Genomic DNA, 16890 nt, shown 5'->3' with positions numbered 1-16890 from the left:
ATTGCAAATGACATATCTGATAAAGGATTAGTATCCAAAATATATAAAGAACTTATAAAACTCAACACCCCTCAAACAAATAATCCAATTAAAAAACAGGAAGAAGATATGAATAGACATTTTTTCCAAAGAAGACATACTGATGGCCACCAGAAACATGAAACGATGCTTAACATTATTCATTATCAGGGAAATATGAATCAAAACTACAGTGAGATATCACTTCACACCTGTCCAAATGACTAAAATCAACAACATAAGAAACAAAAGGTGTTGCTGAGGATGTGGAGAAAGGGGAACCCTCTTATTCTGTTGGTGGGAATGCAAGCTGGTGCAGCGACTCTGGAAAACAGTATGAAGGCTCTTCAAAACTTTAAAAATTCAGCAATCCACTAACTATAGTGCAATTCTACTAAATAAAATATAAAAATACCAATTTGAAGGGCTACATGCTCCCTGGATGTTTATAGCAGCATTATCTACAATGGCCAAATTATGGAAAATCCAAATGTCCACTGACTGATGAATGGATAAAATATGTGATACACACACACTCACTGGAATATTTTTTTTAAAGATTTTATTTATTCATGAGAGACACAGAGAGGCAGAGACACAGGCAGAGGAAGAAGCAGGCTCCATGCAGGGAGCCTGATGTGGGACTCAGTCCCAGGTCCCCAGGGTCAGGCTCTGGGCTGAGGCGGTGCTAAACCACCAAGCCACCTGGGCTGCCCTGAAGGACAATCTTTATTTTTTTTTCATTTTTAAATTTTTTTATTGGAATTCAATTTGCCAACATATAGCATAACACTCAGTGCTCATCCTGCCAAGTGCTCCCCTCAGTGCCCATCACCCAGTCACCCCAACCCCCCACCCACTTCCCCTTCCACTACCCCTTGTTCATTTCCCAGAGTTAGGCGTGTCTCATGTTTTGTCACCCTCACTGATATTTTTCACTAATTTTTATATTCCCCAAATGAATGAGACCATATAATGTTTGTCCTTTTCCAATGGACTTATTTCACTCAGCACAATACCCTCCAGAACCCTCCACGTCAAAGCAAATAGCACACACTGGAATATTAGTCAGCTATAAAAAGGAATGAAATCTTGCCATTTGCAATAACGTGGATAAAGCTAGAATATATTACACTAAGTGAAATAAGTCACTCAGAGAAGGACAAATACCATATAATTTTACTCATATATGTGGAATTTAAAAAGCAAAATAAATTAGCACAGGGAAAAAAAGAGAGAGAGGCAAACCAAGGAATAGACTTTTAACTATAGAGAACAAACTGATGGTTACCAGAGGGGAACTGGGTGGCAGATGGATTAAATGCCTGATGGGAATTCAGGAGGGCACTTGTGATGAGCAGCAGGTTGGTATGGAAGTGTTGAATTACTAAATTGTACAACTGAAAACTAATATTACACTATATGTTAACTGGAATTTAAATAAAAACTTAAAAAATAAAGTATACAATTCAGTGTCGTTTAGTATATTCACAATGCTGTGTAACCACTATGTGTGTGTGTGTTTTTAATATTTCATCCACTTATTCATGACAGAGAGAGAGAGAGAGAGAGAGAGAGAGAGAAGCAGGCTCCATGCAGGGAGCCCGACGTGGGACCCGACGTAGGACCCGACGTAGGACCCGATCCCCGGTCTCCGGGAGGACACCTCGAGCTGAAGGTGCGCTAAACTGCCGGGCCACTGGGGCTGCCCATCCACTACCTTTCTCTAGAGCCAAAGCATTTTCAACAGCTCAAAAGAAAACCTCCTACACATTAAGCAACAACTTTCCATTCTTCCCTTCTTTACAATCTCAGGCAACTACCAATCTGCTTTCTGTCTCTGGATGTACTGATTCTGCTACAATATCAGAAGAAAAATAGTTAATTCTTCTAAACTGTTGAAATTTACTGCTGAATTATCTACGTCATCATTTCAGTTCTACACTCCAGTGCAGGTCGTGTCAGAAGGTACATTTGGTCTCTAAACCCCTAACCTGAGGGAAGTGTTGGTTAGGGACCAAATCTGAAAACTTCCATCTTAGGCCATAGTGCATAGAATCCCTTACTAAAGCAAGCAGCAGCCTAAGCTATCAGTTCTAAGACATATCACAGCTGAGTGCTAAAACCAGGGCTCTGATTGATGATAACCTCCTATGGATGAAGAGAGGCAAACCACAACAATACATATATCATAATTCTATTTTTAAAGGTCAGAAGCAGGCAAAACTAAATTATACAAAGAAAACAAAAGAAAATAATCAAATTCAGAGCAGTACTCAGTTTTGGTGAGTGAAGAAGAGATGGTAAAATGAATAATTTCTTTTTTTTTTAAATGAATAATTTCTTAAGCAGAGTAGTGGGTATGTATGTATTCACTTCATAATCATTCTTTAACTGGTATGTATATGTTTTGTACATTTTTCGGTGAGATATTTTTCATAAAGACAAAGTGATAAAAGTTATAGAATAGATTGCAAAGGTTTTAAGTAAAAAAAGTAAAGAACATGATGAAGCTAGGGCAAAACTGAAGAACTTAGCATGAATTGTCACACTGCAAGTCTTCCCCTCTGGAATATTGCTGCTTTTTTTGTTACCTGTCTTATAGGCAGAGACTTCTGGCCTGCTTAAGAAATGGTGTTCCTAGGAAATTAATATTGAGAATTTTCCCATAAATCCAACTTTCAGCAAAAAGCACTCAGGCATATTCTAGGATTGTTACCAGTTATTTATGCCTCTTGGGAAGGCCAATATGCACGATATGCCAATATCCTCGAATTTCTGCAGGGCAGAAGAGCACAAAAGCCCTGAGGGAATGGTTAGAAGAGCTTCTCTAAGGCCTAGAGAGGATCCCTTCACTGATCAGTCAGCAGCGTAACACCATGGGCATCAAAGTTCCAGGGCACTGCCCCTCCAAAAGGGCAATTGCTGAGCCTTTGAGATTTGAAGGGATGTCTCACACAGTTACGATTTCTTATCTTTTGCTTATTCTGAAGGGAATTTCACTGAGTCTGTTGGTATCTTTCTCTCAATCACTGCCATTCTGTGACATCTGTGCACTGACTACAACCAGTCATCATCCCAAGTACCTTTCACTCTCCTTCACCATAGGAAGCTTGACATTAGAGGGTTTGCTCGTGTTTCACCTTAGGTCACAGAATCCAAAGAAGGCCTTGAATATCCTATTGTTTGTGGTGGGAGATAAAGCGTTTAGACTTTTCTGGTATATCACATGAGAAGAGGTCCTGTCTGTGAGTTATCAATGGCCAGATGAGGATGAAAAGCCTTTATAACTGACAGCTGGAACAAGGTGAGTTTGTGAAAGAAGCTTGAGCAAAGTGCAAGCTAATTTTGTTTGTTTTTTTTAGAGAGAGGAAGAGAGAGAGCATGTATGCAGTGGAGGGAGGGGCAAAGGGAGAGGGAGAGAGAATCACATGCTCCCAGCATGGAGCCCAATGCAGGGTTTGATCTCATGCCCTAAGATCATGACCTGAGCCGAAATCAAGAGTAGGGTGCGCTCAAGTGACTGAGCCACCCAGGTGCCCCCAAAGTGCAAGCTAATATTAAGTGAATTAAATGAATAGTTTGTACTTAGTTTTGCCCCTTTTTATTTAACTACAGTGAATTAGATAATAGTAAAATATAGATTGAACAAATCAGAAGCAATGTGAAAATGGGTTTATTTTTTTTTTTTAAGATTTTACTTATTTATTAATGAGAGACACACACAGAGAGGCAGAGACACAGGCAGAGAGAGAAGCAGTCTCCCTGGGGGAGCCTAATGCAGGACTTGATCCCAGGACCCCAGGATCATGACCTGACCCAAAGGCAGATGCTCAACCACTGAGCCATCCATGTACCCTGGATTTATGTTTTATAGGTAAAAATAAATTATGTGGGAGTGATGTAGTGCCTTAAAGCTCACCAACCACTGGCTCATGAGCAGTGACCAGTTGATTGACAGCTGAAAGATGAGAGGCAAGGATGCTTTAGGATTCACTTGTGTTGAGATGAAAACCCGATTAGGGGATCCCTGGGTGGCTCAGTGGTTTAGTGCCTGCCTTTGGCCTAGGGCATGATCCTAGGAGCCTGCATGGAGGCTGCTTCTCCCTCTGCCTGTGTCTCTACCTCTCACTCTCTGTGTCTCTCATGAATAAATAAATAAAATCTTTAAAAAGAAAACCAGATTATTTGCCTAGAGCTCATAGCCTGCAACTCTACAAGAAAAAGAACATGGACAGGTAAGCTCAGCTAATTGTAGAAAATACAAGTCTGAGTGAAGACTATGTGAGAAATGAGGTTTTTAGAGATCCAGAGCCCCTTGCAGCCTCTCACACTGGAGATCTGGCCACCACCCCACACATACAGAAAAGTTCTTGAAAATTTTATGAGTCTGAGCTCTGTCTCAATATGTTTATTGTTGACCTGAAGAACTTTCAGCTTTCCATGCCTGTCTTCTATGGTCATCCAGTTGTAATTCTTTATCTTCTTTCTTGCCATTTACCCTATGACTTTTCTCACTTATAGATCCAGGGCCCTACATTCTTCTCAAATGTGTATTCCCAAAAGTCAATAAAAAATGATAGATTGATGAAGCTAATGATTTTACTAAATGAAAGCCTAAGGTGAATGTTTTGGAATGAGAAAAATCAACCAATATGTTCATAACAAAACTTTCTAGATTAAGGTGATTATTTCATAATTTGTTTGCCTTGAAAAGGAACTGAACTATCCTTCCTATGATTACTTTCTGTCATTCTCTCATGGACTTCTAATTTAGGTTGCAGCATCTGATGTTGTAAGCACTCAGGAGCACACTATTGTAAACTCACAAAATGTCCTTTTGCATGCAGATTTATTCTAGTTCTCTACTACCTTTTGTTTTCATTTCAGCACCTGATATGTTGCAAATACTTTTCCATAGTTCGTGTCAGAGCTGCCTTCACCTCCTTGTTCTTCAGGCTGTAGATGAGAGGATTCAGCACAGGAGTGACTACAGTATACTGTACAGAAAAGATCAACTCGAGGGGGGATCCTGAATTTGGCATGAGATGGCGGAGCAAACCTGAGCCATAATAAAGAGTCACTGCAGTGAGGTGTGAGGAGCAGGTGGAGAAGGCCTTGCTTCTGCCTGAGGTGGAGCTGATGCTCAGGATAGTGGCAATAATACAGGGCATAGGATAAGAAGACCAAAAGGAAGGTTCCCAGCCCATGCAGAAGAGTGGAGCAGAGCAAGGCAATGAGGTTTTTGGAGGTATCAGAACAGGACAATGAGAGGAGAGAGGGCATTTCACAGCTGTAGTGGGGGATGATTTGGGCTTTGCAGAAGACCATCTTCATAGCTAGAAAGATGTTGATGAGTGCATCCAGAAAGCTCAGTCCCCATGATCCCCATACAAGCTGCATATACAGCTGTTTATTCATGATCTGTCCATAGAGCAGTGGGTGGCAGATGGCAGCATAGCGGTCATAGGCCATCACTGAGAGCAGACAGGCTTCAGTTCCTGCAGCAACAAACACGAAGAAGACTTGAGTGAGGCAGCACTCTACTGAGATGGTTTTCTTTTGAGAAAGAAGGTTCTCCAGCATCTTGGGCACAGTGACCGAAGAGAAGCAGATATCAACAAAAGAGAGGTGACTCAGGAAGAAGTACATGGGTGTATGGAGGTGGGAATCAGTCCTGATCACCAGCAGCATAATCAGGTTCCCCATCACAGTCAGGAGGTAAATCCCCAGGAAGAGAACAAAGAGTGCAACCTGGATGTGAGGGTCAGCAGAGAGCCCAAGGAGGATAAACTCCGTGATGGTGCTGTGGTTCCCCAAGTCCATTTACAAAGGCTTTTCCCTAGAAATAATACAAAAAGGCATAGGAGCCAAAGGTCTATTATTCCCCCAAGGAATTTTTTAATTGTATTGGTTCTCTCTATTCATATCATTTGCTTTCTATTATGACTTAGGCTTTGTGTCAACCACTTAAAACAAAAAGATGATTAAAATATGGTCCCTGTTCTTAATATTATCCATCGAAGAACATGGATATGAAGACAGAATAATCCTGTAATTAATGCAATGGGAGCTCAAACTGATTTTTTTTTTCAAACTGTGATTTAATAAAGGTCAATGATAGTACATTGAGCAAATTTGACAAATATTTTTAAAAAGTATATGATTGCTCTTGGAAATGTGTTTCTGACACATACTTAGTTTGCATCAAAATGGACTCAAAGGCTCAGGACTAAGAAAAATCAGCTCAGTCCATGGGTAGTTAAAATGTGGGTAGTTCTGAAAAACTGATTCATAGGTAATAAGTGGACATCAGAGAGCAGTGGCTAAATATTCGGGCTCTTGCATTAACCTAAGTTTAAATCTTAGGTATCACTAACTAGCTATGACTTTGCCCAAGATACACACAGCTCTTTATCTTAATGTCCTTGCATATTAAAGGCAGATAATAACAGTACCACGGAGAGTTTTTAGGATTAAATATGAAATTATATATAAAGCTCTTCTAACTACTAATACTACTGCTACTCCTACTTCTATTACTTCTCCTCCTGCCTCTTTATTCCTATTATTTGGGATTTTAAGTCTAGGAAAAGTCACATATATTCTCACATCAGTGAAGCACTGTCAAAAGCCATAGTTGTTGCTGCTGAGGTTACTGTCATTGTTATTACTTTACATGCCTTTAAAGAGATATGTAAGAAATCATATTGAAACCACTACCAGTGTCTTCCCTCCTCTGCACATCACCTCTGTTGGAAGGCAAATTAGAAGTTTAGAATTATTTTGGTGGTGAGTCTTTCTCTACTTTGCAATTACTATGGTGCCTTCACTCAGAGAGGAGGGCATGTAACTGCCACTAATAGGCATAGCTGCAGGACTTCAGAAGCAATGATACAGGGGAGATAAAGTGGTTGGAACTCAGTGTAGATGCCTGGATCCACATGAAGAGCATTACTAGGATGGATGTATATCCCAGAACAGGCTGGAATCTCTAGAAAACTAAGCAAGAGGAAAGTCTTAAAGGGTTTCCTGCCAGGGAGTACATGAATGGCTATTCTAGCTAGAACACAGACAGAAGACTCTGCCCAGTATATGCATTCTGAATCTCGCTCCCAGGCAGTATAGGTAAGAGAAATTGGGGGAATTCATCCTGTAGGATTAGCTTCTGTTTGAAATACCCACAGCTGCTACTCCCTGCTCTCAGGAGGAAGGTTCTACTCACTAACTTTTCTCTCTTCATACTCAAGGACCTGTTTAAAACAGGAGTAGAGTGGGGAATATCAGAGAGGGTGACAGACCATGAGAGACTCCTAACTCTGGGAAATGAACAAGGGGTAGCGGAAGTGGAGGTGGGAGGGGGTTTGGGGTGACTGGGTGATGGGCACTGAGGGAGGCACTTGACAGGATGAGCACTGGATGTTATGCTATATGTTGGCAAATCGAACTCCAATAAAAAATTTACAAAAAAAATTAAAACAGGAGTAGAATATCTAATCCTTTATATTCGTTAATTAATTAATTAATTAATTAATTAATTGAGAGAAAGAGCAAGAGAGCACAGGCAGGGGAAGGGGCAGAGGGAGAGGGAGAAGCAGGCTCCCTGATGAGCAAGGAGCCCTATGCAGGGCTCTATCCTAGGAGCCTGGGATCATCACCTTAGCTGAAGGCAGATACTTAACCGGCTAAGCCCCCCAGGTGCTCCATAGATATTTAGATTAATGTAAGTTTCATTCTGAGATACTGTCCTCTGTCTTCATACCTCAAACTTCATGGCCAGATGTGCTCACGTCCCTTCTGTTTCTCAAGGTCTCTACTTTAGGATTACAACAATGCTCTATTTGCGAAACACTGAATATTTACCAATGACTTCCAGCTTTGGCCTTATACCCCAAAGTCTGACCTTGGATCACTCATAGGACTTACTAGGGTTGCCCAGCCAGTTTCTTGTCCTGACCATTCCCAGTAAGTCCAGAGGTCAGCCAAGGGAAAGTTCTGATTCCATACTTAGTAACTCCTTAGCCATAAACCCAGCCCAAAATCCTTCCCATACACTAAATGCACGTTACCTGTATATCCTGTTCAATAGGGCAATCTGTTCTCCAACTTGGCTGTAGATTCATTTAGGGAGAAGGAAGATGACCTGGAGAAAGCATTTCTACATCTGGTGTCTTGGCAAAATTTATAAAATCCTATTGATGATAGAAAGCTTTACTGAATCTACACTAATAAATTTATATAGCCACAGGAAAGTTCTTTTTTTCAGAGTCTCACATACTTAGTTTTTCTTGTTTCTAACATCATATCTGTTACACAAAGCATTGTTTGGTTTTAATGAGTCCACAGAGCAGCCATGTTTAGGCAGCTGGAGGGTGTGATTCCCTGACCTTGGCAGGCTAGGCATGGTGAGGGCAACACCTTTTATATTCTATGGTCATAACCTGAAGTCATACTTAGTAGTAAAAATTTTTTTCAACATTGATTTTTATAAAGATGAGTGGGGATCAGTTAGGTGTGGCCTTCGGAACATTGAGGTGATGCAATGACCTTTAATCATTAATTCTAAACTCTTCTGAGTCTGTTGGGAGTTGAAAATAGAAAGAGTGGCCAAAGGGGTATTTGCCTGATTCCATAAGCAGGAAGAATAGTTTTCAATTGATAATCTAAGAGCTCTGTCTTCTCTTTGGGACTTCTCAGGCAAAATCAAGTCTACTCAAATTTGGTGTGTAAAAGTGATTTGTTATCAAAGAAGTAAAAAGGCTAAATAGAACAAGCACAGTTCTCTGCTTAAACTGTCTATCCAAATCCATTTCCTTTAGGTATGCATCTAGAGGCCTATACTTGGTCCTGTTACAGTTTGAATACTCCCATTTAGGAGTATTTAGGGAAGCATTGTGTAAAAGTTTATAATATTCTTAAGTACAAATAGACTGTTACAAAAATCAAAATTTTTATTTATTTATTTATAATTAGCTATTAGAATTTTAGTCAAAGTAGACTGTTCTGGTCCCCCATTGTTACTTGTCAAATAAATAACCAAAGGAAACATAATTCAAGGATGTTTGGAATAATTAAGAACACTTTTCTAAAAGAAAGTTTGCTTTCTTTGTTAACCTATATGTATTCTAAAGTATTTTGTTTTTAATTATTGTTATGATCATAACATCCATTCACACATGTAGCTAAGAAATTATACATATATGAAATTATATATACACATATATGAACACACATATACATGTTTAAGGGTTCTATAAAAAGATTATAGCAAGAAACAATAGGGTTTTGGAAGGTTTACTTGAGTCTGTCCTCTGTCTCAGTATATAAACTCACTTTCTTCAGCATCTTCAGTTCTTTTTTACCTACATCCAAGAATCACTCAGCTCAAGTTCATTATTTTCCTGCCACATAGCTGAAGTCTATTACTGTTTTTACTCAATCATCGAGAACCATCACTTAAGAGTAAAATATGGCTTTGCCTTTTCCTAAACTCAATTACTAATGATTGAAGACACTTTTTACATTTATTTTACTAATAAAAAGACTAAGGTAAATATTTGGGGAGTGGTGAGAATAATGAATGAACACTTTTATGACCACATTTTCTGAATTGAGATAGTTATTTAACCCATTGTTTCCTTCTATTTAGACTAAAGTAACACCTTTCTAATACTTCTATGTTCATTTCCTATGCACTGCTTACTTATAACATCTCACATAGTATAGACCTAGAAAGTTTTTTTTATTAAAGTCAGCTCATACAATGTGTGGCTGGTATCATATTATCCTCTAGCTTTCCTTTTGCACCTAGAATATGGCAAATAGGTTGCAATTTCCTTCTCACAGCTGCCTTCACCTCCTTGTTCTTCAGGCTGTAGATGAGAGGATTCAGCATGGGAATGACCACACCATACTGTATAGAGATCAACTCTAGGGGGTATCCAGAATTTGGCATGAGATAGCTGAGAAAAGCAGATCCATAGAAGAAGCTCACCACAATGAGGTGAGAGGGGCAGGTGGAGAAGGCTTTGCTTCTGCCTGAGGAGGAGCTGATGCTCAGGATGGTGGAGACAATGCAGGCATAGGATGAAATGATTGGGAAGAAGGTCCCAAGCCCATGAAGCAGAGTGGAGCAGAACAGCACTATGAGGTTGGTGAAGACATCAGAGCAAGACAAAGGGAAGAGAGAGGGCACCTCATAGCTGTAGTGGCTGGTGGTATGGCTCTCACAGAAGTCCAAGTTGGTAGCTCGGAGGATGTTGATGAGCGTATTCAAACCACCCACGACCCATGAGACCCACACAAGCTGTACACACAGCTGTTTCCTCATCATCTGTCCATAGAGCAGAGGATGGCGGATGTCAGCAAAGTGGTCATAGGCCATCACTGAGAGTAGAAAGCCCTCAGTTCCTGCAGGGATAAACACAAAGAAACCTTGAGCCAGGCAGCCCCTTACTGAGATGGTTTTTATCTCTGCTAGGAGGTCTTTCAGCATCTTAGGCACAGTAACTGAAGATAAACAAAAGCCCAGGAAAGAGAGATGACAAGGAAAAAGTACACGGGCACGTGGAGGTGAGAGTCAGCTCTGATCACCATCAGCAGCAGCAGGTTCCCCATGATGGTCAGCAGGTAAATATTCAGGAACAGCACAAAGAGTGCAGCCTGGGCGTGGGGGGTCAGTAGATAGCCCAAGGAGAAGGAATTGGGTGATGGTTCTGTGGTTCCACAAGCCCATTTATGAAGGCTTTTTCCTAAAAAGTATATGAAAAATCATGACGGTGAAGTTTTTTCTTTTTCTTATTTTTAAAAATTTTATGTGGGGAATGAACTCAAGACCCTGAGGTCAAAACCTGAGCTGAGATAAGTGAAGTTTCTTCTATCTTCTAATTAGATTTCACATTGGACTGATTCTCTTATATTATCACTATTAATCAGAAAATAAATTTTTAGCTTCTACACTAGGCTATAAGTTTTATGTCAGTCACTTTAAACGTAATGGGGAATAAGGCATGGTCTCTCTCATTTTAAAGGTCCCGTTTCAGTGAGATGTATATGTAAAGACAAGCAATTAGAAACCATGGTGATGGTGCAATGGCAGTTCTAAAAACGAATTTTGGAAGATTCAGTAATGAGTTAATATTGAGGTATTTGAACCAAGATTTTAAAATGTAAGTTTTCTCTAAAGAGACATGTAAATATACAGAAAAGTATGCTCAAAGGACAAGAATTAGGAAACTGGATAGTTCTTTATAGCTGTACCCTAGAGTATGAATTGAGCAGCATAGGTCGTCACAGGTGAGTATCAGCCCAGGTTCATCCTAGCTCCACCACTAATTAACTATGAGACCTTATACAAGTGACATAATTGTTCTGTACCTCAGTTTTACTGTCTATAAAGTAAGCTCATAACAGTAACAACCTTATAAGGTTTTGCAATGATAAATAGAATATATGTATTTAGAAACATGCCTACACAGAAAGCTCATGTATTATTTTTATCAGTATCATTACCATGGGCTACAACTGTAGGAAGAAGTCAGATAGCAAATCACTCTCACAAGGTGATGTGCTATCAGGAATTAAGTTTTTGCTGTAATAATCACTGCACTTGTTTCCCAAAGGAGGTGTAAGAAAATCATCTAAAGATCACTAAAGTGGCTTAACATTGACATTTTGAAATCACTCTGGTATTGTTCCCTCCAAAGTTAAACCATTTTACAATTGCAAGGGCAATTTCACTCAGAAGTGGGAGGGTATTGTGACTGCTTTCAAAAGGAAGAGCAGCTGTAAATGAGACAGGAAATATTAGGGACTCTGGGTATAAATTTGGTACTTGCACTTACATTATTCTCTGGGATAGATGCATATGTCAGTTGGGCAGAGAACTCTGGAAAAAGAAGAAACCAAAGTATGTGAATGGAAATCATGCTAGTGCTTGAAAGAACACCTAGAAAAGGAGACCCTCCCTAGAACAACACTCTCTGAACAATTCCCCTAGACAGAGTAGGACAGAGAGAAGGAGAAGAAGATTGGAGCTTATCCTCTCAATTCTGTGACAGCTTGAGCTTGACAGGGCCCTGTGTTCAGTTGAAATCATCAGTTGCTGCTCACTCCTGCCCCAAAGGATGTAGATTTCACCTTTCTTGTCCAGTCTAGAAGAGCTGCTTATAAACATTCAGTCCGGTATATACCACAGTACCACAGTTGTGTACCTCTTTGATCTTGATCCTTAAACACTTTGTCAGTGTCTAAGTTCCAAGTCCCATTCTCACGCCCAGATTATGTTCCTGTATTTATATTCCACGTTTTTTCTAAGATTCTGTATCTAGTTTATAACATCAGAGAGTGCAGTTAAACAAACATTGCCTGTCCTTTAGGAAACTTTTAGGATTCACCATGGTTCCCCAGCCTGATTCCTGGTTTTAGCTAATATTGAGTTGCTTGGTGGATGATAATGCAAGGTCTAGCCCAGTCTTAATTTTCCAACAAGGGTGACTCAGGAGCCCATACTTATCAATTCTTCATCCATGATCCTAGCTGCAAAGCCCTTCCTAGAGCCCAAATCCTGATTACCTATAAATTCTGTCTAATAAAACAATCTGATGCTCAAGAAGGCTATAGGAGTATGATTTAAATCCAGCTTCTAAGAAGATGAATGAACTCAAAAAGGTAGTTTATGCATCCTGGAACATGGTTAAATTCATAAAGTCCTATTGATAACTAGATGCATTACTAGATTATGAACTAAAAATATGAAATAGTCACAATACAATTGCTTCTTTCAAATGATATTCAAATGCCCTCATCCAGGCATCTCTTCATTTGAATTTCCACATGTTACTTTATAACATGTCTCAGCCACTCATTCAGTTTTCTGGTCTAAGTCTCAGAACAGCTATGGTTAGACAGCCTGAGCATTAACTCCCTGGCTAAGAAGCTCAGGGGAATGACAACTCTGTTATTCCCAATAGTCACAATTTGAAGTCAATTTTATAGTCAAGAACTTTAGCAACTGTACTCAAGAATGTAGGCAAGTTTATCTGCAAATGACATATTTGATAAAGGGTTAGTATCCAAAGTCTATAAAGAACATATCAAACTCAATAAACTCAACACCCCAAAAAACAAATAATCAGGAAATGGGCAGAAGACATGAACAGACATTTTTCCAAAGAAGACACACAAATGGCTAAGAGAAAAGATGCTCAACATCACTCATCATCCGGAAATACAAATCCAAACCATGATGGGATACCACCTCACATCTGTCAGAATGGCTCAAATAAACAACACAAGAAACAACAGGTGTTGGCAAGGATGTGGAGAAAGGGCAACCCTCTTGACTTTTGGTGGGAATGCAAACTGGGGTAGCCACTCTGGCAAGTAGTTTGGAGCTTCCTCAAAAAGTTAAAAATAGAACTACCTTGTGACCCAGCAATTGAACTACCAGGTATTTACCCAAAGGATACAAAAATACAGATTCAAAGGGATATAGAACCCTGATGTTTATAGCAGCACTATCTACAATAGCTGAATTATAGAGAAAGCCCAAATGTCCATCAACGAATGAATGGATAAAGAAGATGTTGGTGTGCCTGAGTGGCTCGGTTGGTTAAGTGTCCAAATCTTGGTCTTGGCTCAGGTAATGGTTTTGAGCTCTGCATTGGGCTCCATGCCCACCATGAGGCTTACTTAAAAAAAAGATGTGATATCTATATCTATATATCTGTATCTCCATTATATATATTGGAATATTACTCAGACATCAAAAAAATAAATCTTGCCATTTACAACAAACATGGATGGAACTAGAGATTATTATGCTAAGTGAAATAAGTCAGTCAGAGAAAGACAAAGATCACATGATTTCACTCATATGTGGAATTTAAGATGGTAAACAGATGAACATAGGGGAAGGGGGAAAAGAAAAAAAGGAGAGAGGTAAACAAGCCATAAAAAACTCTTAATGATAGAGAATAAAGTGAGGGTTGATGGAGGGAGGTGAGTCGGGGGGCTGGAATGATGGGTGATGGGTATTAAAAAGAGCATGTGTTGTTATGAGCATTGGGTGTTGTATATAAGTGATGAATCACTGAATTCTACTCTAGGAAACAATATTGCACTAAATAAGATATGAACCAGCATTATTAGCATCATTTGGAGAGTGTTAGAAATATAGACTATTGGGGACACTTGGGTGGCTCAGTGGTTGAGCGTCTGCATTTGGCTCAGGGCGTGATCCAGGATCGAGTCCCACGTCGGGCTTCCTGTGAGAAGCCTGCTTCTCCCTCTGCCTTTGCCTCTACTTCTCTCTCTGTGTGTCTCTCATGAGAGAATAAATAAAAACTTAAAAAAAAAGATTTTTGAACTTCGCCACAGCAATTTCTTGCAAGATGCATCTACGAAGGCAAGGGAAACAAAAGCAAAAATGAATCATTGGGACTTAATCAAGATAAAAAGCTTCTGCAGAGCAAAAGAAACAGTAAACAAAACTAAAAGACAACCTACAGAATGGGAGAAGATATTTGCAAATGATATATCAGATAAAGGGCTAGTATCCAAGATCTAGAAAGAACTTATTAAACGCAACACCCAAGAAACAAACAATCCAAATCATGAAATGGGCAAAAGACATGAACAGAAATTTCACCAAAGGCATACACATGGCCAACAAGCACATGAGAAAATGCTCCGCATCACTTGCCATCATCAGGGAAATACAAATCAAAACCACAATGAGATACCACCTCACACCAGTGAGAATAGTGAAAATTAACAAGACAGGAAACAACAAATATTGGAGAGAATGTGGAGAAAGGGGAACCCTCTTGCACTGTTGGTGGGAATGTGAAATGGTACAGCCACTCTGGAAAACTATGTGAAGGTTCCTCAAAGAGTTAAAAATAGAACTACCCTATGACCCAGCAATTGCACTGCTGGGGATTTATCCCAAAGATACAGATGCAGTGAAATGGGAGGACACCTGCACCCCAGTGTTTATAGCAGCAATGTCCACAATAGCCAAACTGTGGAAGGAGCCTTGGTGCCCATCGAAAGATGAATGGATAAAGAAGATCTGGTATATATACAATGGAATATTACTCAGCCATTAGAAAAGACGAATACCCATCATTTGCTTCAATGTGGATAGAACTGGAGGGTATTATGCTGAGTGAAATAAGTCAATCGGAGAAGGACAATCATCATATGGTTTCATTCATTCAGGGAATATAAAAAATAGTAAAAGGGAATAAAGGGGAAAGGAGAGAAAATGAGTGGGAAAAATCAGAGAGGGTGACAGAACATGAGAGACTCCTAATTCTGGGAAATGAACAAGGGGTAGTGGAAGGGGAGGTGGGTGGGGGGATGGGATGACTGGGTGATGGGCACTGAGTGGCGCACTTGATGGGATGAGCACTGGGTATTATGCTATATGTTGGCAAATCAAACTCTAATAAAAAATATACAAAAAAAGAAAAGAAATATAGACTTAAGACCTGTGCCTGCCTTACTGAATTAGGATATATATTCAACCATATTTCCATTTGTACATAAAAGTTTGGTAAAGAGTGGATTAAATCCAAATATAGTTTAGTCACATTGTTCTTTTCTTTCTTTCTTCTTCTTCTCCTCCTCCTCCCCCTTCTCCTCCCCCTCCCCTCCTTCTCCTTTCTCGTCTTCTTCTGGACACAGGGTTGGCAGCTCAAGAGGAGTGCTGAATTTTTACTGCACATGCTTAAAAATTCAGAGAGTAATGCTGAACTTAAGGGTTTAGATGTAGATTCTCTGGTCATTGAGCACATCCAGGTGGACAAAGCCCCCAAGATGCAACGTAGAACTTAACAGGGCTCATGGCCGGATTAACCCATACATTAACCTTGCCACATAGAGATGATTCTTACTGAAAAAGAGCAGACTGTTCCTAAACCAGAAAAGGAGGTTGCAAAGAAGAAAAAGAAGAAGAAACTGAAACTGAAGAAACAAAAACTTAGGCCCAGGAGTAAATTCTGCATAGAATAAATTCAAATAAAAATAAAACAATAAAAAATAAAGCATATGATTATACTTACTTTGTTAGATTTTCATCTATATTAAACATTAGTAGTATACTTTACCTTGCACATTTATTGGCTAAAAGTTAGATTTTATTTTATATTCACTAGTGTGAATAAATTTTGAATACTTACTAGACAATTCTATTTCTCCTATTGTGAAGTGCATACTTCATATTTTGCAAACATCTGATTGGTATGTCTGTATTTCTGAATGGTTTGTGAAATTTTCCTCAAAGTTTTCAATCCAAAACCAGAAAGGGCCAAACACAAAAAGGAACCTGAGCTGGAGAAGAGTTAAACATCAACTAAGAGTATTACAAAATAAATAGAAACAAATAGAATTTGAGTAGGTAAAATTAAATAAAAAATTTACTGAAATAAATCACATTTTAGAGTTTTAGAATAAAGTAAAGAATCTTTCTGGCATAGTGAAATTGAACTAGAGATCAATACAAGAAAGATAAATTGAAAAGTTTCCAAATACATTTCTAAATGTGCACAGGTAAAAAGAGACATTGCAAAGGAAATTAGAAAATATTTTGAATTGAAAGAAAATGAAAATAACATATCAAAATTTGTAAGGTGCAGCTACAAAAGTGCTAAAAGGGACAAGAAATCTTTTAATATACCTATTAGAAACAAAAAGATTGGGCAGCCCTGGTGGCTCAGCGGTTTAGTGCTGCCTTCAGCCCAGGGCCTGATCCTGGAGACCTGGGATGGAGTCCCACGTTGGGCTCCCTCCATGGAGCTTGCTTCTCCCTCTGCCTGTGTCTCTGCCTCTCTCTCTTTTTCTCTGTGTGTCTCTCTTGAATAAATA

At 39.3% G+C, this 16890-nt stretch overlaps 1 protein-coding gene and 1 pseudogene across 1 annotated transcript; both read right to left on the bottom strand.

Moving 5' to 3' along the window:
* Positions 1–4904: 4904 nt before the first annotated feature.
* On the bottom strand, positions 4905–5844 carry OR8S1 (olfactory receptor family 8 subfamily S member 1). The gene is given in 2 exon segments (NM_001388761.1): positions 4905–5185; positions 5187–5844. Coding segments are annotated over 2 exon segments (939 nt in total).
* OR8S5P (olfactory receptor family 8 subfamily S member 5, pseudogene) lies at positions 9827–10753 on the bottom strand (annotated as a pseudogene).

The sequence above is a fragment of the Canis lupus genome, chromosome 27, assembly GCF_011100685.1.
Source record: "Canis lupus familiaris isolate Mischka breed German Shepherd chromosome 27, alternate assembly UU_Cfam_GSD_1.0, whole genome shotgun sequence".
NCBI lineage: Eukaryota > Metazoa > Chordata > Mammalia > Carnivora > Canidae > Canis > Canis lupus.
The sequence above is the reverse complement of the archived record's forward strand: the minus strand, read 5'-3'. Positions and strand labels throughout refer to the sequence as shown.